The following is a 19,213-nucleotide window of genomic DNA, read 5'->3' as shown; positions in this document are numbered from 1 at the left end:
TTTGCGGGCGTTTACCCTGTGTTAAATTAAACTGTCCTGACATCACACGTCCTAAACACCAGCGGAGTCAGACTTAGACTAGTCCACAAACAGCCCGAGGCACAGAGGCGTTTCCTCAGTCAGAACAACTAAAGATGGCTGCTGCAGAAAATTCTGACCGCAGAGGAATCAACTCACAAGATGGTGGTGTGGTGGGTGGATTGCTTTGATACAGAGACTTGGAGGGAATTAACATGTTAGATTTCATAATTGGAGTTTGACTTTTTGTATTCAGTACCATCATACCATAGGTTAAAGATAACATGTTATGTCCAGCTCATTTGTTATAAAAAATATTTTGAGCCGTCTTGCCAGGGTTTGTGATGTCACAAACAGAAGATAACCAATCCTGTCAACATGTGGGTGCGGCAACATGGGCCGCAATTGTTTGTCCAAACCTGGTCAAGCCTGAGAGAAAGCTAACCGACCAAAGCAGACAGCCATCCCGACCTGAGCTCGATGTTTTCCCTCATTTAAGGCATGTGCATTGTAGAAAATGAAACACCCAGTTAACATGACTGAACCTGATCCATAGATGCCGGTTACAAAATGAGGAAAGAAGGGGTTAAGTTACATTTAAGGCCTTTTAAGGCCATGAGAGAAATGTTTTCATGACAAACATTAAGAATATGTAATTTTGAGGAACAAAGAGAAAAGTTTTAAGGGTGTTATCATTTTCAGATGGAGATGGGGTAACGGTTAAAGTAAGTGTTGAGGTTGACCAGTTAGCCTGCTGGACCTGATTTAGTCCTTAGGTTTCCTTTATAGCGATGGAGTTTCAGAGATCTGAGTGTGTTATGTGAAATGTAAAGTAATATGTACAGTCAGACTCGGACACATCAGGCCTGTGCATCAAATGGAGTCCTTTAACGCAGCCAGTCAGATAAAATATGAAGGTGGTGAAAGGCTAAAAATATAAGACATTCTCGTCTGTTATACAATTTCACCTGTATGTTCACAAAAGTGAAGCTGCAGGAGGAATTGCATAACAGACGAGAACGTCACCTTTGGTGCATGGTGGGCGGCTGTGGCTGAGGGGTAGAGTGGTCGTCCTCCAACCTGAAGGTCGGCGGTTCGATCCCCAGTCTGAACCACCTGCATGCCGAAGTGTCCTTGGGCAAGATGCTGAACCCTGAATGGCCCCCAATAGAATAACTAAGTGCTGCAAATAGATGCACTGTATGAATGTGTGTATGAATGGGTGAATGTGAAATTGTACTGTAAAGCGCTTTGAGTGGTCTTCATCAGACTAGAAAAGCGCTATATAAATACAAATCCATTTACCATGTACCTATTCATCTATTTGGCATCAATCAGATTTTAATTCTGTACATTCTCATAAAGCAGAATTGCATTAGATGATCCTGTGTTGTTTATCTTGTGAGACTATTGACAAAAAGTTCATACCTCTCCCTGACCTTTCCCACCGCCCGGTCACTGTAAATCTGGTTTGCTGACCCAGCCAGTAGCTGAATTATTAACTGACACGTGCAGGGCCTCTTTGAACCATGCCGTTATTCCTATAGTGTAACTGTGCACTTCGCCTCCTCCTGCATCATGACTGATGTGCCCACGTTACATCAGGGCATTACCTCACATGGATTAAAAGCAAAGATAAAGCATGTAGGGATGCGTGCTATCAGATAGTTTGGCACTATAGAAATCAATAAAGTGTGCACATGCAGTGCAATAAATCGAGAGGAAAAGTTGCATCAGTGCTTTTTACTCCTCCTCTACTCTGTCCTGCATGCCCCTTCTTGTCTTATTATCCTCCATATTCATTACATGTTTTTCTTTTTGTCCTATTTCTGTTCGGTTGACTGGAAAAGAGGGACTGCTCCCAGCATCAGAGTAATGGGTGATGAATTAAAAAACAATTCTGAGCAAAATCTTTTCTGAGCAAGATTAATGTTTCTCTTAGTGAAGTGAAATGGTGGCAGAGGTGAATGCTGCCCTCTTTCCTCTTTTGAGGTTGCTCTGACCTAGTCTGCACAGCACAGTGTCATCAATGTTATTTTAGAAAGGTGATTTTTCTCTGCTCGGCAACAGCTGCAGCCGCAATGATGACTCTCTCCCTTTTTTCTCTCTCCTCCCTTTTCAGTTTTTCACAAAATGTTGAAACCTCAGCACTCATACATAAGATCATGTTTGAACATGTTGGCAAAATGTGTTTGCTGCAAATCTTTATCAGTGGTAAACAACATGGGTCGTCTTTCCACGTACGCAGGAAGCAGCAAAATTCCAGCAAGGAACACTTGACATTTTAACTGCCAGATCTGTGCCGTGATTGTACAGCTACTGTCAGGGTGGTGCATACTTTTCTTTCTGCTTTTTCCGGTCGTTCCTTGAACAACCTTGTCATAAGAGACACAGAGAGTCAACACCCACTGGCTTAGGAGGAGATGGGCCCACCACGGCTGGCAAATAGAGATAAGGGTTATGTTACACCCTCGACAAGTCTCCAAAGATTCAGAGTTATATAAGCCTCAGAGGACCTCTGTATAAAGGCTCTTGGAAATAAAAGCTACACGCGAAACCATTCTCTTGCACGTAAAGCATGTCATAGCACATTTGAGGCAATTATGTTGGGGTGGGCCTTCAAGCTTCAAATGAGAATACCAGCAAGAAAAAGGGATGAATGGGAGATTATACTGAGTGGGAGGGAGATGACTGATCTCATCAGTCATCTCGTCATTCAAAAAACTTTATGAAAGACACAAAACAAGTAGATAATCCAACTTACGGGCAGTGTTCTTCTGCAGCTTCCTGAGGGCTCTCAGCAGCCCCTTGTAGCCCTCGTAGCTTTTATCATTCTGAGTGTACAGCAGGATCTTTTTGGCATCGTTGAACAGACGAGAGATTCTGATGATAAAAGAAAGACAAACGATCACAATTATTGTGCTGATAATAGCAGGTATCATATTACTGCAAAAACAACCTTACAAAACTATGGATTAGGTTGAATGATAGATTATTGAATATGGTGGTGTTGCTCACATAGAGTCGTTGAAGTTTCCCACGACCGCGGGACTCTCTCCAGGAGTAGGATGGCGGAAACAGGGGTTGTTGGCGTTACAGATGATGCCTTGCATCCAGGGCAGGGTACCCGCAGAGGGCATGGCCTTGTTTGGGAAATGGCCTGGAAAAATAAGCATACAATCATGATAAGTTATAACTGAGGATTTAAAACTTAAGGGGAAGTCAAACTTTACACTCAACCACACTAGGAGAATATTGGGATATTTGTCTTGCTGATCAGATGAGTGCTCTGATTTTAAGGAGCTTTTTCTCAGCTTCAAATACTTTTTTCTTTACTTGCCACCACAAAAACCTGCGACCCATTAAACACTGAGCAAAAGATTCCCTAAGGAGCTGAAATAACTTATGTAGAACAAATCTCGGAGACATTTAAAAAGAATCAGCTGGAATTGGACTTTGTCTTTCGTCTTGATTGTTTGGACTGACTTTACTTATCAGCTGACTTTACTGCCACTGCTGTAATTGACTGAGATTAACTAGCTTTACAAAGATAAGCATGCGATGCGACAAGTGGGTCAGGAGGTTAAACACGTCTTTGTGTTACCTGGGCTTGTAGGGAGTGCACTGTCATTTGGCATCGGTGACTTTTCTCCAAATACAGTATGGAAACTAATTTGGTCAACAGCAAGCTCATGGTGATTACGTGACTGCACTTGATGTAGGTCTGTATATGTGAACATGCATAAACCTGCACAAAATCTCTTCATTGGAACTTGTTCACCCCAGACTCACAAGCATTTACTATACTTGCAAGGCCTTCAAATAATGAATATCCCCAAGGGAATAATTTTTGATTGAGTAATGGGTCACTGATTTCTTCTCAAAAGTGCAAAGAACATAAAAGTACAGATTTGTTTGTGCTTTGGACAGGTGAAAATCGTATTGAGTTACAAACTGCTCTAAGTTGTGAAACCAGCTGTGTCGAAGAAATACATTGTATTTCTTTTTCTAGGAGCTGAAGACCCGATTGCATGATTACACAGTGCAAACAAATATTGACAAATCCAACAGATACTCCTGTGAGCACAACACAGAAACCTTTGATAACAATGTTGATCTTACCGAGAAGCAAGAGGCAAAAACTTTGTCAAAAATAGGAAATAACTATTGATAGATGGACAAATAAAATTCAAAAATATTTCAATATATATATCTGTGTGTAAAGAAATGTCACTTTAAAGATTTCTGTCAAACCAGTCCAAGGCTCAGTGAAAGCAGTTTTCGCAACTATCAGCCCTCCCTCCATCGTCCACTTACATTCATGTTGCTCGTAGGGCGGATAGTACATCCGCACCGAGATCAGGATCAAGAAGATGAACAGGGGCCAGATTATCTCAATCAGCAGCTGGATCTGAGACAGGAAGACAGACACGGTGATAATTAAGCAAATAAAAATGGGAGATAAAGCACGTGGAAATATGTGATTCAATCATTCCATAACAGTGAAGTGAGAACTTTTTTCTTTGTGGTCTGACAGCGCAGCTAAGGTCATCTTTAACTGCCTTTAAAGAAAAAACTTAATCTCGAGTGTTTGTCTGTGTGTGTAGGGGGGCTGTCAGCTGCTGTCCTTTACAAACAATAATCCCATCATGAGTCTGGGTAAAGTAAATGGGTTAATTAGGGGGGACACAGCGAGACAGAGACAGATAGAGAGAGAGAGACGTTCTGCAGGGTTTTAGAGGATGTGTTTGTCCATCTGCTCCATATGGCCCCTCCACCTCACTGTGTCTCAGCCTTCAGCTGCACGGCCACAATGCAGCATGGAGGGGGATAAACCCACTGTCTTAGAAAATGCACTGTGGCCCTTTGTCGAGAATAATTGGACTGAATGTCAAGCAGGCGCAGCCGTCACATTAAAGAAAGGGTCCCGCCTGACGGACAAATGGTTTGATTGTATGCAGATGAGCCTCCTCACTTGTAAATGAAGCACTGTGCTGCGGCTTTGAGCTGAATTTGATCTACATGACTTTGAGTGTGTGGGCATCAACCAGCACAGAACGTCCATTGGATAATGGATTTGACATGTGAATGTGTCACCGTCACATCTTTGTCTGAGTCACAGTTATCTCATGTACTGGAAGGCGTTTCAGTTTGAGTGGCCCAGAGAAGAATTACATCATTTTGGATTTTGGGGGCTGCAGACGTGTTACACACATGTTTAAACATGTAAAAAGCCTTTTTTGCTCATATATTAAAAACTGATATTTTGCATTATTATCCAAGCTTCAAAAAAGGGGACAATATAACATAAGCGAATGAGTTTATCTATGTGATAATGAAAACAGTGTTGAAAACCTGATCATAAAGAACATGGAAAAAACAGTTTGAAAAAAATAAAAACAAAAACATAAAATAATCGACCAAGTATGAAATTGAATTTGTTTTCACAAAGTCCATTGTTCTAGTGAGTCTTTAATAAGAAGCACTGTGACTTACAGTCTGTCTCCGTCGGTAGGTGAAGTTTTTCCAAAGCAGCAAACCCAGTTGAGTGAAGACCGCCATGTTGTCTTCCCAACCTCACTGCGTGTGCTCCCGCTCCTCGCTGTCAACCCAAAGAAAACAAAAGAGACGGTGTCAACAACTTCAAACTTAGAATTGGACAACAGGCGACAGTGGAAGTTAACAATGATGACGAACAAATGACATCAAGAGAACATAACCAACGATATGTAGCAGCACCAAATGTGGCTGTAACCTTCAGCAGATTCTGCCACTTACACACTTACAGGAAATGAAAAGCAAGTCAAAATCACACATCTTCTTGAAATATTGTGAAAATACACAATCAATGAAAATAATCAAAAAAATGACCCAACAAACCTTATCTGGCTGCTTTAAAAAATATATAATCAAAACATAAATACACTACACTGCCATAAGAAATAACAGATATACCTGTCAGAGACAACCTGTCCGAACAGCCTGAAGTACAGCAACACTCAGCGAATGAAGTGGACTGACGTCTGCTAACCCCCGATGACTGGGGCCCACTTCATTTACACTCATCTGTTCAAAGGTCGAGCTGTGGTTCAAATGGCAGGATGACCGGGAGTTTTCCAGTGGTGAAAGCTGGTGATAATCCTTTCATCATCACATTTTTCCCCCAATTTACACCTCATACACAATTCACAAGACTGCATTCGATGTAAATGTCGAAATTTCCCTATGAACCCAGGTCATGCCGTTTGTCCAATCTAAACAAAGCAACCCATCTATTTAGCAGCACTGGTGGGTTTATTCAAAGCACTCTGATTAACACTTTAACTCGTATTTTCTCTCAGACTTTGGGTTTTGTCATAGTTATCAAATGGCATTTGACTCATTCTGAGTGAAAACCTGTTTCTTGTCTGTTCCTGTGCCTATTTGTTTTCTCTATTTGCAGATTGAAATGTCCTTGAGCCGTTTGAGTGCTGATTTGTTTTAATGCAACATGGTCCGATCAGCCCACCAGGTCCAACCCCCTGACAACGCAATTCCGGGAAGAAGACCAAAGCACACAAAATACATGATGCAATTTTGTGGTTTTATATCTCTGTAGAAATAATTATTACTTTTCCAACTGGATACTAAACAAAACGACAGAACCTGAGGAATCTGGAACGTGTGATAATTTTATAACCCTGTTTTCAAAGACAGACACCTAGTCTTTCAGAGATAAGTCAGGTCAGGCCCTCAAGACTGACTGAGACCCGTAACTCCTTATTAAGGTGATCGTGGCTCACGGCAGACGGGGAAAGATTTGTGTTATCTAAAGCAGTAAAGAGGTTTCTTAGGAAAACGTTTCATTTTTAGCCGAGGACTCATCACAGCTAAAACCACTTCTCTTTTCCACACACACGCAATGCCAAAAATCCCGGGATGTCATGCAACACTGAAAATTTTGATGAGTTTTGCCTGAGTTTTGTTTCTGTTATTTCGAATCCTGTAAATGTTTAGACAGAGAATGAAGGACACCCTGTAGTCACGCTGAACGTCCTCTATCCAGAATGAAGCTGATTGGTTGTGATAGAAAGTGGTACAGCACGTCACAGTCTAGGACACTAATGTTCAAACATGGCCATCCCTAATCAAACGCTTTTCACACTTTTCTATGGTTTTACACATTTTCTCTTCTGCAATCAGAATAACACCATGTTCAGCAGCTTCCATTTGCTCACAGGGTGAATCTAATTTATAACATCACTGCCACAATGTATGCCCTCTAGCTTTAAATCCATTTCCCTTTATGAGTTGGGGAAAACCAAAATGATGCAAGTATCAATACTAAATACCAGTTAATCAAAATGTTCCAGTTCTGCGTGCAGTTGGCTGCATTAAATAAATAAATCCAGTGGAATGTGGAATATGTTGCAATAAAAAAACAAACAGAAACTTTGAGATCGTCAAACAACAGTGACCGATGAGCGATATCTTCTGTACCGGGGGGCATCTGTTTTCTCTCTGACTCACTCACTTTACTGGCAAGCACGCTCTGGGCTCAAACAGCAGTCAGGCGTCTCCGTGATTGACAATGGATAATAACTGCTGTGGACTTACTCATTTAAAAAACACACACAGCAATTTGACTGGGTAAATAATTGCAGGAGCAGATAGGGAGATTTCACAAAGACACAATTTGAGCACTTGAAGATCACATCTTTGTTTAAACACGTTGGATTTTTCTCCCTGAGTGTGTCAAACAACGCTTCTATGCAAATCCTACGTAAGGAAAGAACTTAAAAAACACAACATTCAATTGTGGTCTGTACATTTGCTGTAGGCTATGTATGGGTATATGGATATATATATATATATATATGTGCATGTGTGTAGACTGCATAACAGTTTACTCCCGTGGCTGACAAACACTGAGGGTATTTGTGTTCTCCCTTCCCTTATAAGTAAATCCTACATTTGATCAGGAAAAGAAACTCTTCCAGCTCCTGTTAGAGCTTCTTCTACTAACACTGTGTGAACATGTTTATCACCAATTCAATGACCTGATTTTCGTCCATTTTCCATCAGTGCATCACAGTTTTCTGATCAGTCAATCTGAGCATCTTGAGTTTATCTCGACGTACAGTGTGATATTGGATGTTCACCGTCTGCGAGAATAAGAGGTTTTATCTGCCTGCATGTTTATCAGGCCAAATGGTGCAGAGCCAGGGCGCCCCTAGTGGTACACGCTAAATATTTCTTTTCTGTACTTGTTTACCATCAATCCTCGTTCACGTGTTATATCACACTCATGGATTGTTTTCCTCCATTGTCTCCCCTTGTCTTCTGAACACATTTTCTGGCATGTTATTAACAAATGCAAAAAGAAAAAGGAATGTTTTTCTCAATGCCATGAGGGGAAAAAGGTCCCCGAGAAGCGACGCTGCTTTTGCATGAAAGAGAATTTGTTTTGCTTCTTCAGACGACGAAATAAAACAGGAAGCAGATCTTTTTCCTTCTCGACTCTTCACACGCACATTAATGGAAGATACAACAGCTGTCACGAAACATTACAGCGCTGCCATCGCACACATTTTGGGGGGAAAATTGAAATAAAACTAAACAACGAGGAAAGGGATGAAAAACGAGGCTGTAATCGAGAGTCATAACACGACAACCTCTGCTTTGTGACTTAACATCATCATCTTGTTAGAAACACATCCGACGGACTTCGGTGTTTAAGTTTCATTGTTCTCCTGAACCGAGGTTACTCTCGGTCATATCCAGCTCCGCGATGCTGAGCCACATCAGCGTCAAGTCGGACACAATATACCTGCTAGCACGGCGAATCAGCCCTTCACAATAAAACTACACCAAATGTGATTCGAAACCGATTTCCAACATGTTGTCTTTTCATAAATTATATAATATGGGAGATAAGTTATACACTGTGTTTTCTATGACCCGTTTCATCCTTTTAAGATTCTTTATCTTTGTCAGATAAATAACTTGCCACAGAGAGGCTTTTATTGTTTAGATCCAGCACCGGAAATCACGTGCAGACTGTCGCTACCTTGACTCACACACGGTCGAAGATGAGACTGACTTGAATGATCAAAGAGCCAAACAGCCCAAATCCTTCTTGTCACTTTACCTAAACAACAACATCAGTCTGAACAAATAAAGTCGTTTCAGCACATTGGTTCGCATCTTTCACTTTGGGGTGTTAAAACAAATTAAAACAACCCTCTGTTAATAGCGTCGTTATCGGGATGTAATTGCGTTATATAGCATAATGTTTTATTTTTCATTACTCAGAGTGAACAAAAGCGTTGAGCTAACAAGACAATGGCAAATAAAAACCCTGGTTTAGCTGAGACACAACTGTGGCATCTTTCTTTTTTTTAACTGATGCTCCAACAAAGAAAACTCAGAAACAGTGTAAACTCACCGAGCTGGCTCCTGAACGCTGTGTGAGTCCGGTCCTCGTCTTCTCATGAAATGAAATTCCTCATCCACTATTATATTAAATAAACACAGCGTAATGTCCGTGGAGATCCACTAGACTCGTCTCCTCTTCTCTTCTCTGAGGCTGACAAACACTTTTTTTTTCCTCCGGCAGCTTTTATATGGCCCCGGTCCGCAGCGCAGCAGAGGTAACTCGCGGTCACTGTTTGTTGCTGCTCCTTTTAAGGCGAGCACGTGCGGCGTCAAAACATGTCTTAAAGGGCCAGCGACACCTTCGGCGCCTCATTCATTCAACGCACCTCCGACTAACAATGGAGTAACAGTCGCCAAATGACGAGAGTTACGTTTACCACATTCCACTTAAATGTCAATGGTTAATATCGTCATTGCAGAAGTGTGTTGCATTCAATCCATAGAAAAATCGACTCAGTTTGTCTGGATTAGCAGAGATAGCACAGAAATCTGTGTGATTTCTGTCAAACGAATCAACCAACCAAACATCCAACAAACCAACCAACCAAAAATCCAACATACCAACCAACCAACCATACAACATACCCACAAATCACATTACAAACCATCCAATATACCAACCGATCAACCATCTACCATACCAACCAACATATCATCCAACATGCCAACCAACAAACCACTATCTATCTATCTATCTATCTATCTATCTATCTATCTATCTATCTATCTATCTATCTATCTATCTATCTATCTATCTATCTATCTATCTATCTATCTATCTATCTATCTATCTATCTATCTATCTATCTATCTATCTATCTATCTATCTATCTATCTATCTATCTATCTATCTATCTATCTATCTATCTATCTATCTATCTATCTATCTATCTATCTATCTATCTATCTATCTATCTATCTATCTATCTATCTATCTATCTATCTATCTATCTATCTATCTATCTATCTATCTATCTATCTATCTATCTATCTATCTATCTATCTATCTATCTATCTATCTATCTATCTATCTATCTATCTATCTATCTATCTATCTGTCTGTCTGTCTGTCTGTCTGTCTGTCTGTCTGTCTGTCTGTCTGTCTGTCTGTCTGTCTGTCTGTCTGTCTGTCTATCTATCTATCTTCTTACAGTGCATACAGTAGCATGCAATAAGAAGTTAATACCCGACAGCCATTAGCATGTAACTACAAGTTACTACTTGCCTGCAAGCACATGGTTGAAAGCTGTATAAGAAACACTGGATTTAAAACCGAGCAATGGAGCATGAGAATGAGGAGTAAAGCAAGAATACAGATATTAAAGGATACAGAGTTTTAATGTAAATGTAATGCAACATGGAAGTATGTCACCATACATAAGGTCAACAAACATGTTGTACTTGTGGTAACATGAAGAGTCTAAAGTAACAAATCTAAAAACGTTTAAATGATTTGCTGGTGTAAGTGGTGAAGTTAAGGCCATAAAACATAATATGAAAACATTATGAAACAAGGGATCAGCAGGGTAATCTGCCGAAATGCTTGAGGGACTTCAGACGGCAAACTGCTGCACTCCATCAATCTTGTCCCATTGAGTGTCTGGACAAAACTCTCAAAAGTCACCTCATTGAAACCCTCCTCCTTTTTCTTCCTCTTAAAAAGAATTATGAATATCATTCCATGTCTGGATGTGTGTTATCCCTGTGGCAGCTTGGCGTCCTTGCTGTACCCTGCCTCTCACTCAGTGTGCCCTGGAATAGGCTCCTGTCCTCCATGGCCCTGAACAAGATAAGCTGCTTACAAAATGGATGGATTGATGTTAACTTGCCACTGCTTCATCTGCATTCTCATCCATCAAACCTAGACACAGGCCTCGGCAGGGCAGAGACAGCAGGCCACGTGCAGTGCTGCTTTCAGCAAAGCCCAATACACTCACTGATCACTTTATTAGGAACACCATGCTTATACTGGGTAAGGTGCCCCTTAATCTTACAATATTATTCTCTTAGAATAATTACCTCATCTTCAAATATAACAACATATAGCTCATTATGTTACCATCAGTGTGCCTGAGCAGAAATCCAGATTCACCATGTTTTTACAGTCGTCAACTGTCCAGCGTTGGTGAGACTGTGTCCACTTCAGCCTCAGATTTATGTTCTTGGTTAACAGAAGTGAAACCGGATATGGTCCTCTGTTTTCGTAGCCAAGGTTCAATGTGTTGAAACGCTTTTCTGCTCACCAAAGACTGAGTTACCACAGACTTTCAGGCACAGTCGGTCTGACCATTCTCCTCTTCATCAATAAGACGTTTCCGTCTTTGAAACTGCCGCTCAGTGAATGTTTTTGTCTAATGCAAAGCCCAGAAGGAACTTACAAACATGCCCTGGTCTACGATCTCACCCCTCCCATTCTGCTGTTTGACATTAACATCAACTCAACCTCCTGACCTGTATCTGCATGCTTTTATTGTACTGCACTGCTGCACTTGAACGTGTCAACGAAAATAGCTCAACCCCAGTGGTTGTGGCTGAACAATGACACGACCTGACATGGCCTCGAGATAACAGGACAAATTTACGAACCAACATCACTCTGTTCAGGAACAACAGTAGACACTTAACATACCATCAGACTGCAGCGTCTGGCTGTTTCTTGTTTGTCTGGCTGAGTGGCCGCCTGCCAACCACACCAGGTTAAACAGAAGTGGAGAGGAAGTCTGAGGGGCGACAAACCATCCAGTATACCAAAAAAACAGACTACAAGAGGAATCTTCAGTCAATGAAGGCAATGTTAGGGTCAAGAGGGAGAGGAACTCAAGGCTCCATGCGGCTAACAACATTAAGGAAGTTATGCTTTTACCCGTCCCCTTGATTGCTTACACAAAAACAATGGGATTTCCACCAAACTCGGTGGAAAGATGCAGTGTAAATCAGGGAACCTGTTACATTTCTTTGGCTGCGGATCCGGATCAAGAAGTTTTTACTAGGGATTTCTTTTTTACAGAACTGATATCTATGAGTCTGTGAAATTTGGTGCAGCTTGTTTGACTTTAAGGTGATTATTTTTGCCTTGAAGTTATGTGTTAGATTAAGTGCCCTGTCTTGGAGCCCATCGGCCATCGTCAGATGATTAATTAGCCACCAGCCACCAGCCATCATTTGGGGCTTCCTTTGAAGACAGAAGGACTGTGCAGTGTTTACTGTTAAACAAGTTTCTTTTATCACATGAGTCCTGTGTTTATCCAAATGAAATACAGCCGTACGTCTTGTGGGTGTTTTAGTTACAGACAACATTTTGGCTGTTTTAACAGCTATCAGCGTTTGAATGAAGATAAATAAAAAATCCGATAGCTGATGCATTTCAGCTGAACATCGAGGGTTCATCTGGTTTAAAAAATTTCCTGAGAATATATTATAATATTTTCTGAATGATATACTCATATTTGTCATGTTACATATTGTACATTATGACTCATATCATGTCGAGGCAATCATTTTCACACTCACACTATCATTAACTTTTAAACTGAGGGGCAGAATTTCTCCTGAACTCTTTTCCTACTCAGTTCATGGCTTGTTATGTTTGAGTGAGGCTACAGGAGCCTGGTGCACAGTCCTGTCTCACTAATGTACAAAGAACATCACAAACCATCTGGCAGTGATTATCTAGCTTAGTCTGCCTGCACTGTCTTTTATTCCGCTCTCTTTGCTTTAGGGGGCAATTAGCTTAAAGATGCTGGACGGCTAAACTGTTCTTCTTTCCGTCCTTTTCCACTTAAATCTCCAGATCCCAAAATCAGATACAGTAAAAAGGGCAATATTAAATTAAAGCATTCCAATGCGTGGATGAGTTATTTTAACAGTCTGCAATTGACATGCTGGGTATTGTCTGTACATATATTTCTTCATCAAAGTTGAATTTTATTTCTTCATCAAACAAATGGTAATTTTCCTTTGATTGATCCAACTGATTTAGTAGCATGTTAACCTGCATACAACTGAGCCTTTACACGACTGTAAGTCCTGCATGGCCCCTGGCAGCTGAAACAAGAAAAGAAGAAAAATGTGGCAAAGGTGCATCATGTGTCCTGCTTCACTGTGGATGTGGATCCCCCAGTATGGAGTCTCATTAAAACAAGATCCTCAATCAGTGTGATTAAATACTTAATCCACAGTAAAAGCTCCAGAACTGTCTACACGGATAAAGGCACATGATAATCATCCAAGATGACTGAATTTCAGAATAAAATACTTTTCTCATCTAGTCTAGGGTCTCAGAGAAAAAAAATATGTTACCAGTTGTCAGTTTCAGGTTGTTGAAATGTTGTCATGAGCTACAGAAAATAATGAGCTTAAAAACGAAAAAAAGATGTACAAATCGTGACCAAATACAGAGACAGTAAGATTAATTCATTTGAATATAAAATTATTCACAAAGTTTGTCATGTTATTGGTGATTCTAAAATTATATATTGGTCGTTATATGAAAGGCCAGACTGTTATCAAGGAAACCTGTGGATTCATTGAATGATCATAGATTGTCATAGTTCATCAGTGATTAAATCTAATCAACCAGTGGATTGATTTACTAACAAAGCCATGTATAAAGGGACTGATTCAATCTTCTGACCAATATGACAAATTCAAAGTAATGAACTATATAATAAAATGACCAATTTGACGTTTCCATTGTATAATGCAAACTTCCGATGATAAATACTGCATGTAACATGAAATAAGGAGTAAAAAGAAAACAACTTGCTGATTTGTAGATTCTGCCTTTCTCCCCTCCCTCTGGTCACCTCGTGTCCTTTCAGAGGGTCAGAGGTGACCGTCAGCCACAGAGCAGCTTCCTCGAGCTGACAGGCAATCATTGTCTTGTACCAGGACATTTGAGGACAGTAAACAGTGAAAGAAAATGACCAAAAATCGCATGACAGATTCCAAACAACAAGTACAAGTTCAACTTGTTCACCTCTGCCACAAAAGTTGGAAGCAGAGCATGAAGGCAACAAAAGACAGTTTTCTTCTAATTGAGCTGGAAGTACAGAGAATGCAGTACTCTAAAGTCAGTACTGTTGAAATCAACAAATATCTGTCTCTGCTTGGTAGACGGTTCAGCAGTTCACTCCTCATTCACTGTGATAAACTGTCAGGTGCACTTATTGTCACTGGCTAGAGAACAATGGTCTGTTATGGCTGGCACAGCGTGAGCTAGCTTACACACTCGCAGCTAATGGGATCACCCCTGAGATGTTGAAACACTGGAGGATTTCCTTCAAGTTGTGGCTGTTAGTAGTTGACAGTGAGAAGGGTGCAGTTCAAAACTTGGGCTTCTTCTAACAGTAGTTACAACGTGTTCAATTAAGCAGGCTGCATGTCACACATGGAGAAGCAAAGGAATTTGAACACATAAAGAAACTAAGACAAATGCCTTAAACTATCCATATAATACAAAGATTGATTTGGCTGGTTTATATAAGGAATGCGGATTTTGGTAAGGGGCATATAGTATTGGTGGTAAGCCATAAATCAACAGTAAAAGTCATTCTACAACAGTTGATATCAGTATTAGTGTAAAAATACAATCAGATAAGACTCAAGAATTAACTAAATGTTAACTACATTTAAATTAAAAATATATTTGGTAATAATTGATCACTCAGGTGTGTAACGTCATTAAAAAATAGAATTGTCATGGATTGTGATACAGGAAAAATTCTCAGGAAAAAGGAGGGCTGCTGTTAAATGCCTAAAAAAGTGAGAGAATTTAATGTGCATAAAGACTCTCACATAAACGTGTCAATCAGTCTTTCCTGTGTTCTTTATGTCACTGTGTGCCTGTATGCTATTTGAGCACATACAGTATAAGGTCGTTGAGTTCATCCTATAGTCAGCTAGGCTGGAAATGTCAGTTTCATTTTTTTTTTACTTACGTACGAAACCTGCATGTTTCATCCTGTCATAGATACACTTCTTGTGAGCCTTTGTCTGAAAGTACCCAAGCTAATGGTACCCCTCTCACATAGAAATCAATTGTCTTTAAGTTATACGATCAATTAGAATTACTCCAGAATACGTACATTTTTACCACTTTCTAATTGTCTGCAAACTTTGGTAACAATTTGACTATGTTAAAGCCCTCAAAATGCCAATTAATTTGCCTGAAAAAAATAATTAATCCTGACAATTTCAATATGGCCACCCACTGTATTCTACTGTTCGATGTTCAGGCCCTAATTAGAGATTAATGATCACAAAAATTAAATGTGTAAAGTATCATGGGTAATATGCTATCAGCTTCTAAGCTTTAAAATCTTTGTATATATGTATATCGAAAATGTTAAATGTTTAAAGATTTATGTATATATACAATTGATGTATATTGAACATGTTCAGAACCCCATGCAACTTGGTGAAAAGCTACAAACCAGACAACTTAAAATTCAATCTGACTGACTTCTCGAGGTGTGGACTTCTTATGCCTGGTGTTAGAAGAGCATAAAATTAAACATTTATCAAAACCCCAAAATGAACTTGAACTTAAAAGAGTGACAACCCCATGATTTATTCATGAGCCACTCACCTTCCCTTTGAACCCACAAGACCACTTATGTGATTTGTGTTGGGTTTAATAAAGTTAACAGTAGCCTAATCCCCATTTTGCCCAGAGACGGGTCTCTGGGGAATCTGTGACTTTTAAGTATACATTTGTCTGTGCACAATGAAGGAAGATTTGAAAATAGAGCACCGTGACATTCATAGAAGAGAGCCTGCCCTCCTTATCTGTGCATCTAGACTTTAAGAATGTCGTTCTTTGCTTATTGGAATTTGAGTTTGCTTATGTTTTGCACTGAAATGTAAATGCTTGTTGCTTCACTTGTCTTCCTCCTCTGCAAACATCTTCCAGTGCGTCTGGATTCATCATGAAAGGGGACCCAAAAATAATTCTTCCTCATTTTCATTCTGACCGACTGTAACCCTGCACACAAACTGCAGCAGGAGAATAACGGTGGGTTATGTGCAGTTCTTCACTTCTGATTTATGTCTCACCACCTAATAAAACTGCCTGCTGGAGCAACACATGGTCCTATAGGTGCACAAGATGTCAGGGTGTACAGCCACATATGGGATGCGGGTACTGACAAGTAGGATGAGATGATGAAGAAGAAGAAGAAGAAGAAGAAGAAGAAGAAGAAGAAGAAGAAGAAGAAGAAGAAGAAGAAGAAGAAGAAGAAGAAGAAGAAGAAGAAAAAGAAGAAAAAGAGGAGGAGGAGGAGGAAGAAGAGGAGGAGAAATCTGTCCGACAGTAACCTCAGCACGGAGAGTGATGGAGGAGGGGAGATTTGTCCGATAGTAACCCCGCCACAGAGCAGGATGGTGGGAAGCAGGATAGGAGGATGAGAGGGGGTGGTGTGCAGATCGACTATATTTATCTGTGGACTGCAAAAATGTGTCACATCTGTTTAGTGTGGTGAACAATAATAATAAAAACACGCCGTACTTATAATGCATCTGTATTATGAATCCACGTCAATGGGACATTAACACAAAGGACAAGGTTCGACTGAATAACGGAAACACACTCACACACCCACACACACCTGAGCAGTTGTGTGTTAGATAAACACGATTCTTATTTTCTTTTTCTGCTTGCGTCGTTGGCACCTATGACGCATTCAGATGCTGTAGGAAATACTGCAATTAGCCTAGAATATGAGCCACTTTGAATTGTTTTTTTGTTTTTTAGGGGAAACATTCGAAGATACTCAGAGGAGCAATGAAACAGGTCACACTGGTCATCATCAGCTACATCACCTTCTACTTTAACTCAATGGCCCCTTAACTAAGTCTCTATTTTAAATTGTGATATTTTATTTCTTTGTTTTTTTTTATTTATATGTATTCTAAAAATATAAGGCTGAAATTATTTTTCTTTATCTTTCTAAAGACATTCTCTGTTTGTTATCAGTTTTGTGGTTGCACATGAAGTCACCTGAAATGAAATGAAATCACGTAGCACTTCCCCTTGTGCGAGTATGTTTGTGCAATGACATCATTGAGTCTGTTGTTTTCATTCTGGTCCAGTTTGCATTATTTATATTGATCCTGGTAAATCTGAGTTACCCTGACACTGGGATGGCGGAGCTGTGAAGGAGTCCGTGAACGCACCGTGTTTTGACCGCTGGTTACCTTGCAGCCGTCGGAGAAGTGGGTGAAAGGGGAATGATGTCACTGCCTGGCTGAGACTGGATGAGGAGAACAATGCAGAGCCCACGTCTCCTGGAAATGGTTACTTAGCAGAAATACAGCGATCAAGAAGCTGACTGGTCAAAACACGACTGATGTCTGAGGACCATAATGACTGAATGTTACTGTCACTCAGAGGTGAATGGATGAAGCAGATCGTTTTGGAGTGAAGAGAATCTCCTGTAATGAAAACACTGAGACACCCACTACAGCTTTGTTAACACACAGTGACATCATAATTAATTGTATGAATTAATGTATTCACATTTACACAGAGATTTTCATTATATTTATGTGTTATTGTAGATGTTTTATTGTACATGTTGGTTAATCTTCATTAGAGCAAGTCAGTGACAAACTTGTTGATACCATGTTCATATCTTGTTCCAGCATCTGTATTTGTCAAAATAATGCAGAGATTTTTATGAAAAATAATCAGGCATATGTAGAGTACTAATATCTACAAACAGGTGAAATTTGGTGCAGACCTTATTGAATAGATATATCTATCTCTATATACCTATATATAAATAAATCTATATATATATATGATCTCAATGGGCTTGGACATGCGTTAATAATTTCCTCAATCCCTTGATTAGTGAGAGTCATCCCAATGATACACTATCTTATATATATACATACACATACTTGTGACCCTGTTAAAAGTGTTTTATTGAAAACACCCCTTGTGACCTATTGGCTCCCATTGAATAATGATTTTCCCAAGCAACTGCCATGAATCTCTGTGGCTCCTCTTGCAGTGTCCTACTTACACACACTCTGAATCAGGCCATTGTCGCAGCGCTCGATTTCAGATATATATTTTTTCTGGGAATTGCTTGTAAACAATATCTCCATTGCATCAGTAAACTGGTGTTAGTCTCCCATTAACACTGCTGAAACAAACTTGCCTTCAACTTAATCTGTTCTATTACATTCATCACTAACTCCTCCTTGCATTCTTCATTTCAAGGGCGATTTTCAAGATAAAACCTGTAGCAGATCACATTAAAAGCCTCTATATATTTTCTTCAGGAAAAATCCCCACATATTTGTAGACTAACTGATTTGTACAGTCAATTAAATAGAATGAAATAAGTCCATCAATTCTGTACATGAGACTGTTTTAATGTGACATACCCTGCTCTGGGTATTTTACTGGTTATTTTTTAGGTTAATTAACATGGCGATGGCACAAAGGACACAGAGTTTCCATCATTGTGCCAGTGCTCAATATAAGCAGCTGACATATTGAGTGTTGAGCATTGAACAGGACCTGTGAGCACACTTTAATGCCAGGGTCAGAATATTACACAATATCCACCCAATTATAGCTCTGGTGGATTTGGAATTGATCAATAGGCATCGGATGAGACAATAGATTATTTCATCACGTGTAGTTAGTCAAAGTGGATGACAACGAATAAATTAGCAAATTGTACTTTAATTAAATGGCTTTGATGTGATGGTTTTGTTTTGATGATTTTATATAATTTTTAAATTATATAATATCATATTTTTT

The 19,213-nt window shown here is 39.8% G+C and overlaps 1 protein-coding gene across 3 annotated transcripts in view; it reads right to left on the bottom strand.

Annotated features, from left to right (window-relative positions):
- The window catches only part of LOC133017086 (phospholipid-transporting ATPase ABCA1-like), a 37,122-nt gene extending 27,525 nt beyond the window's left edge, over positions 1-9,597 (bottom strand). Inside the window, exons 1-5 of one of the 3 annotated variants that reach the window (XM_061083557.1) lie at positions 9,446-9,597; positions 5,515-5,620; positions 4,336-4,429; positions 3,037-3,178; positions 2,783-2,901 (exon numbers count right to left, since the gene is read on the bottom strand). In XM_061083557.1, the coding sequence (XP_060939540.1) occupies positions 2,783-2,901; positions 3,037-3,178; positions 4,336-4,429; positions 5,515-5,580 (421 nt within the window). In that variant the 5' untranslated portion in view covers positions 5,581-5,620; positions 9,446-9,597. Of the gene's footprint in view, positions 1-2,782; positions 2,902-3,036; positions 3,179-4,335; positions 4,430-5,514; positions 5,621-5,973; positions 6,448-9,445 lie in introns of those variants that run through there. The other 2 variants (XM_061083558.1, XM_061083556.1) reach the window with 2 other exon arrangements.
- Between the last annotated feature and the right edge of the window lie 9,616 nt (positions 9,598-19,213).

Source organism: Limanda limanda, chromosome 2 (assembly GCF_963576545.1).
Source record: "Limanda limanda chromosome 2, fLimLim1.1, whole genome shotgun sequence".
NCBI classification, from domain to species: Eukaryota; Metazoa; Chordata; class Actinopteri; order Pleuronectiformes; family Pleuronectidae; genus Limanda; species Limanda limanda.
The sequence above is the reverse complement of the archived record's forward strand: the minus strand, read 5'-3'. Positions and strand labels throughout refer to the sequence as shown.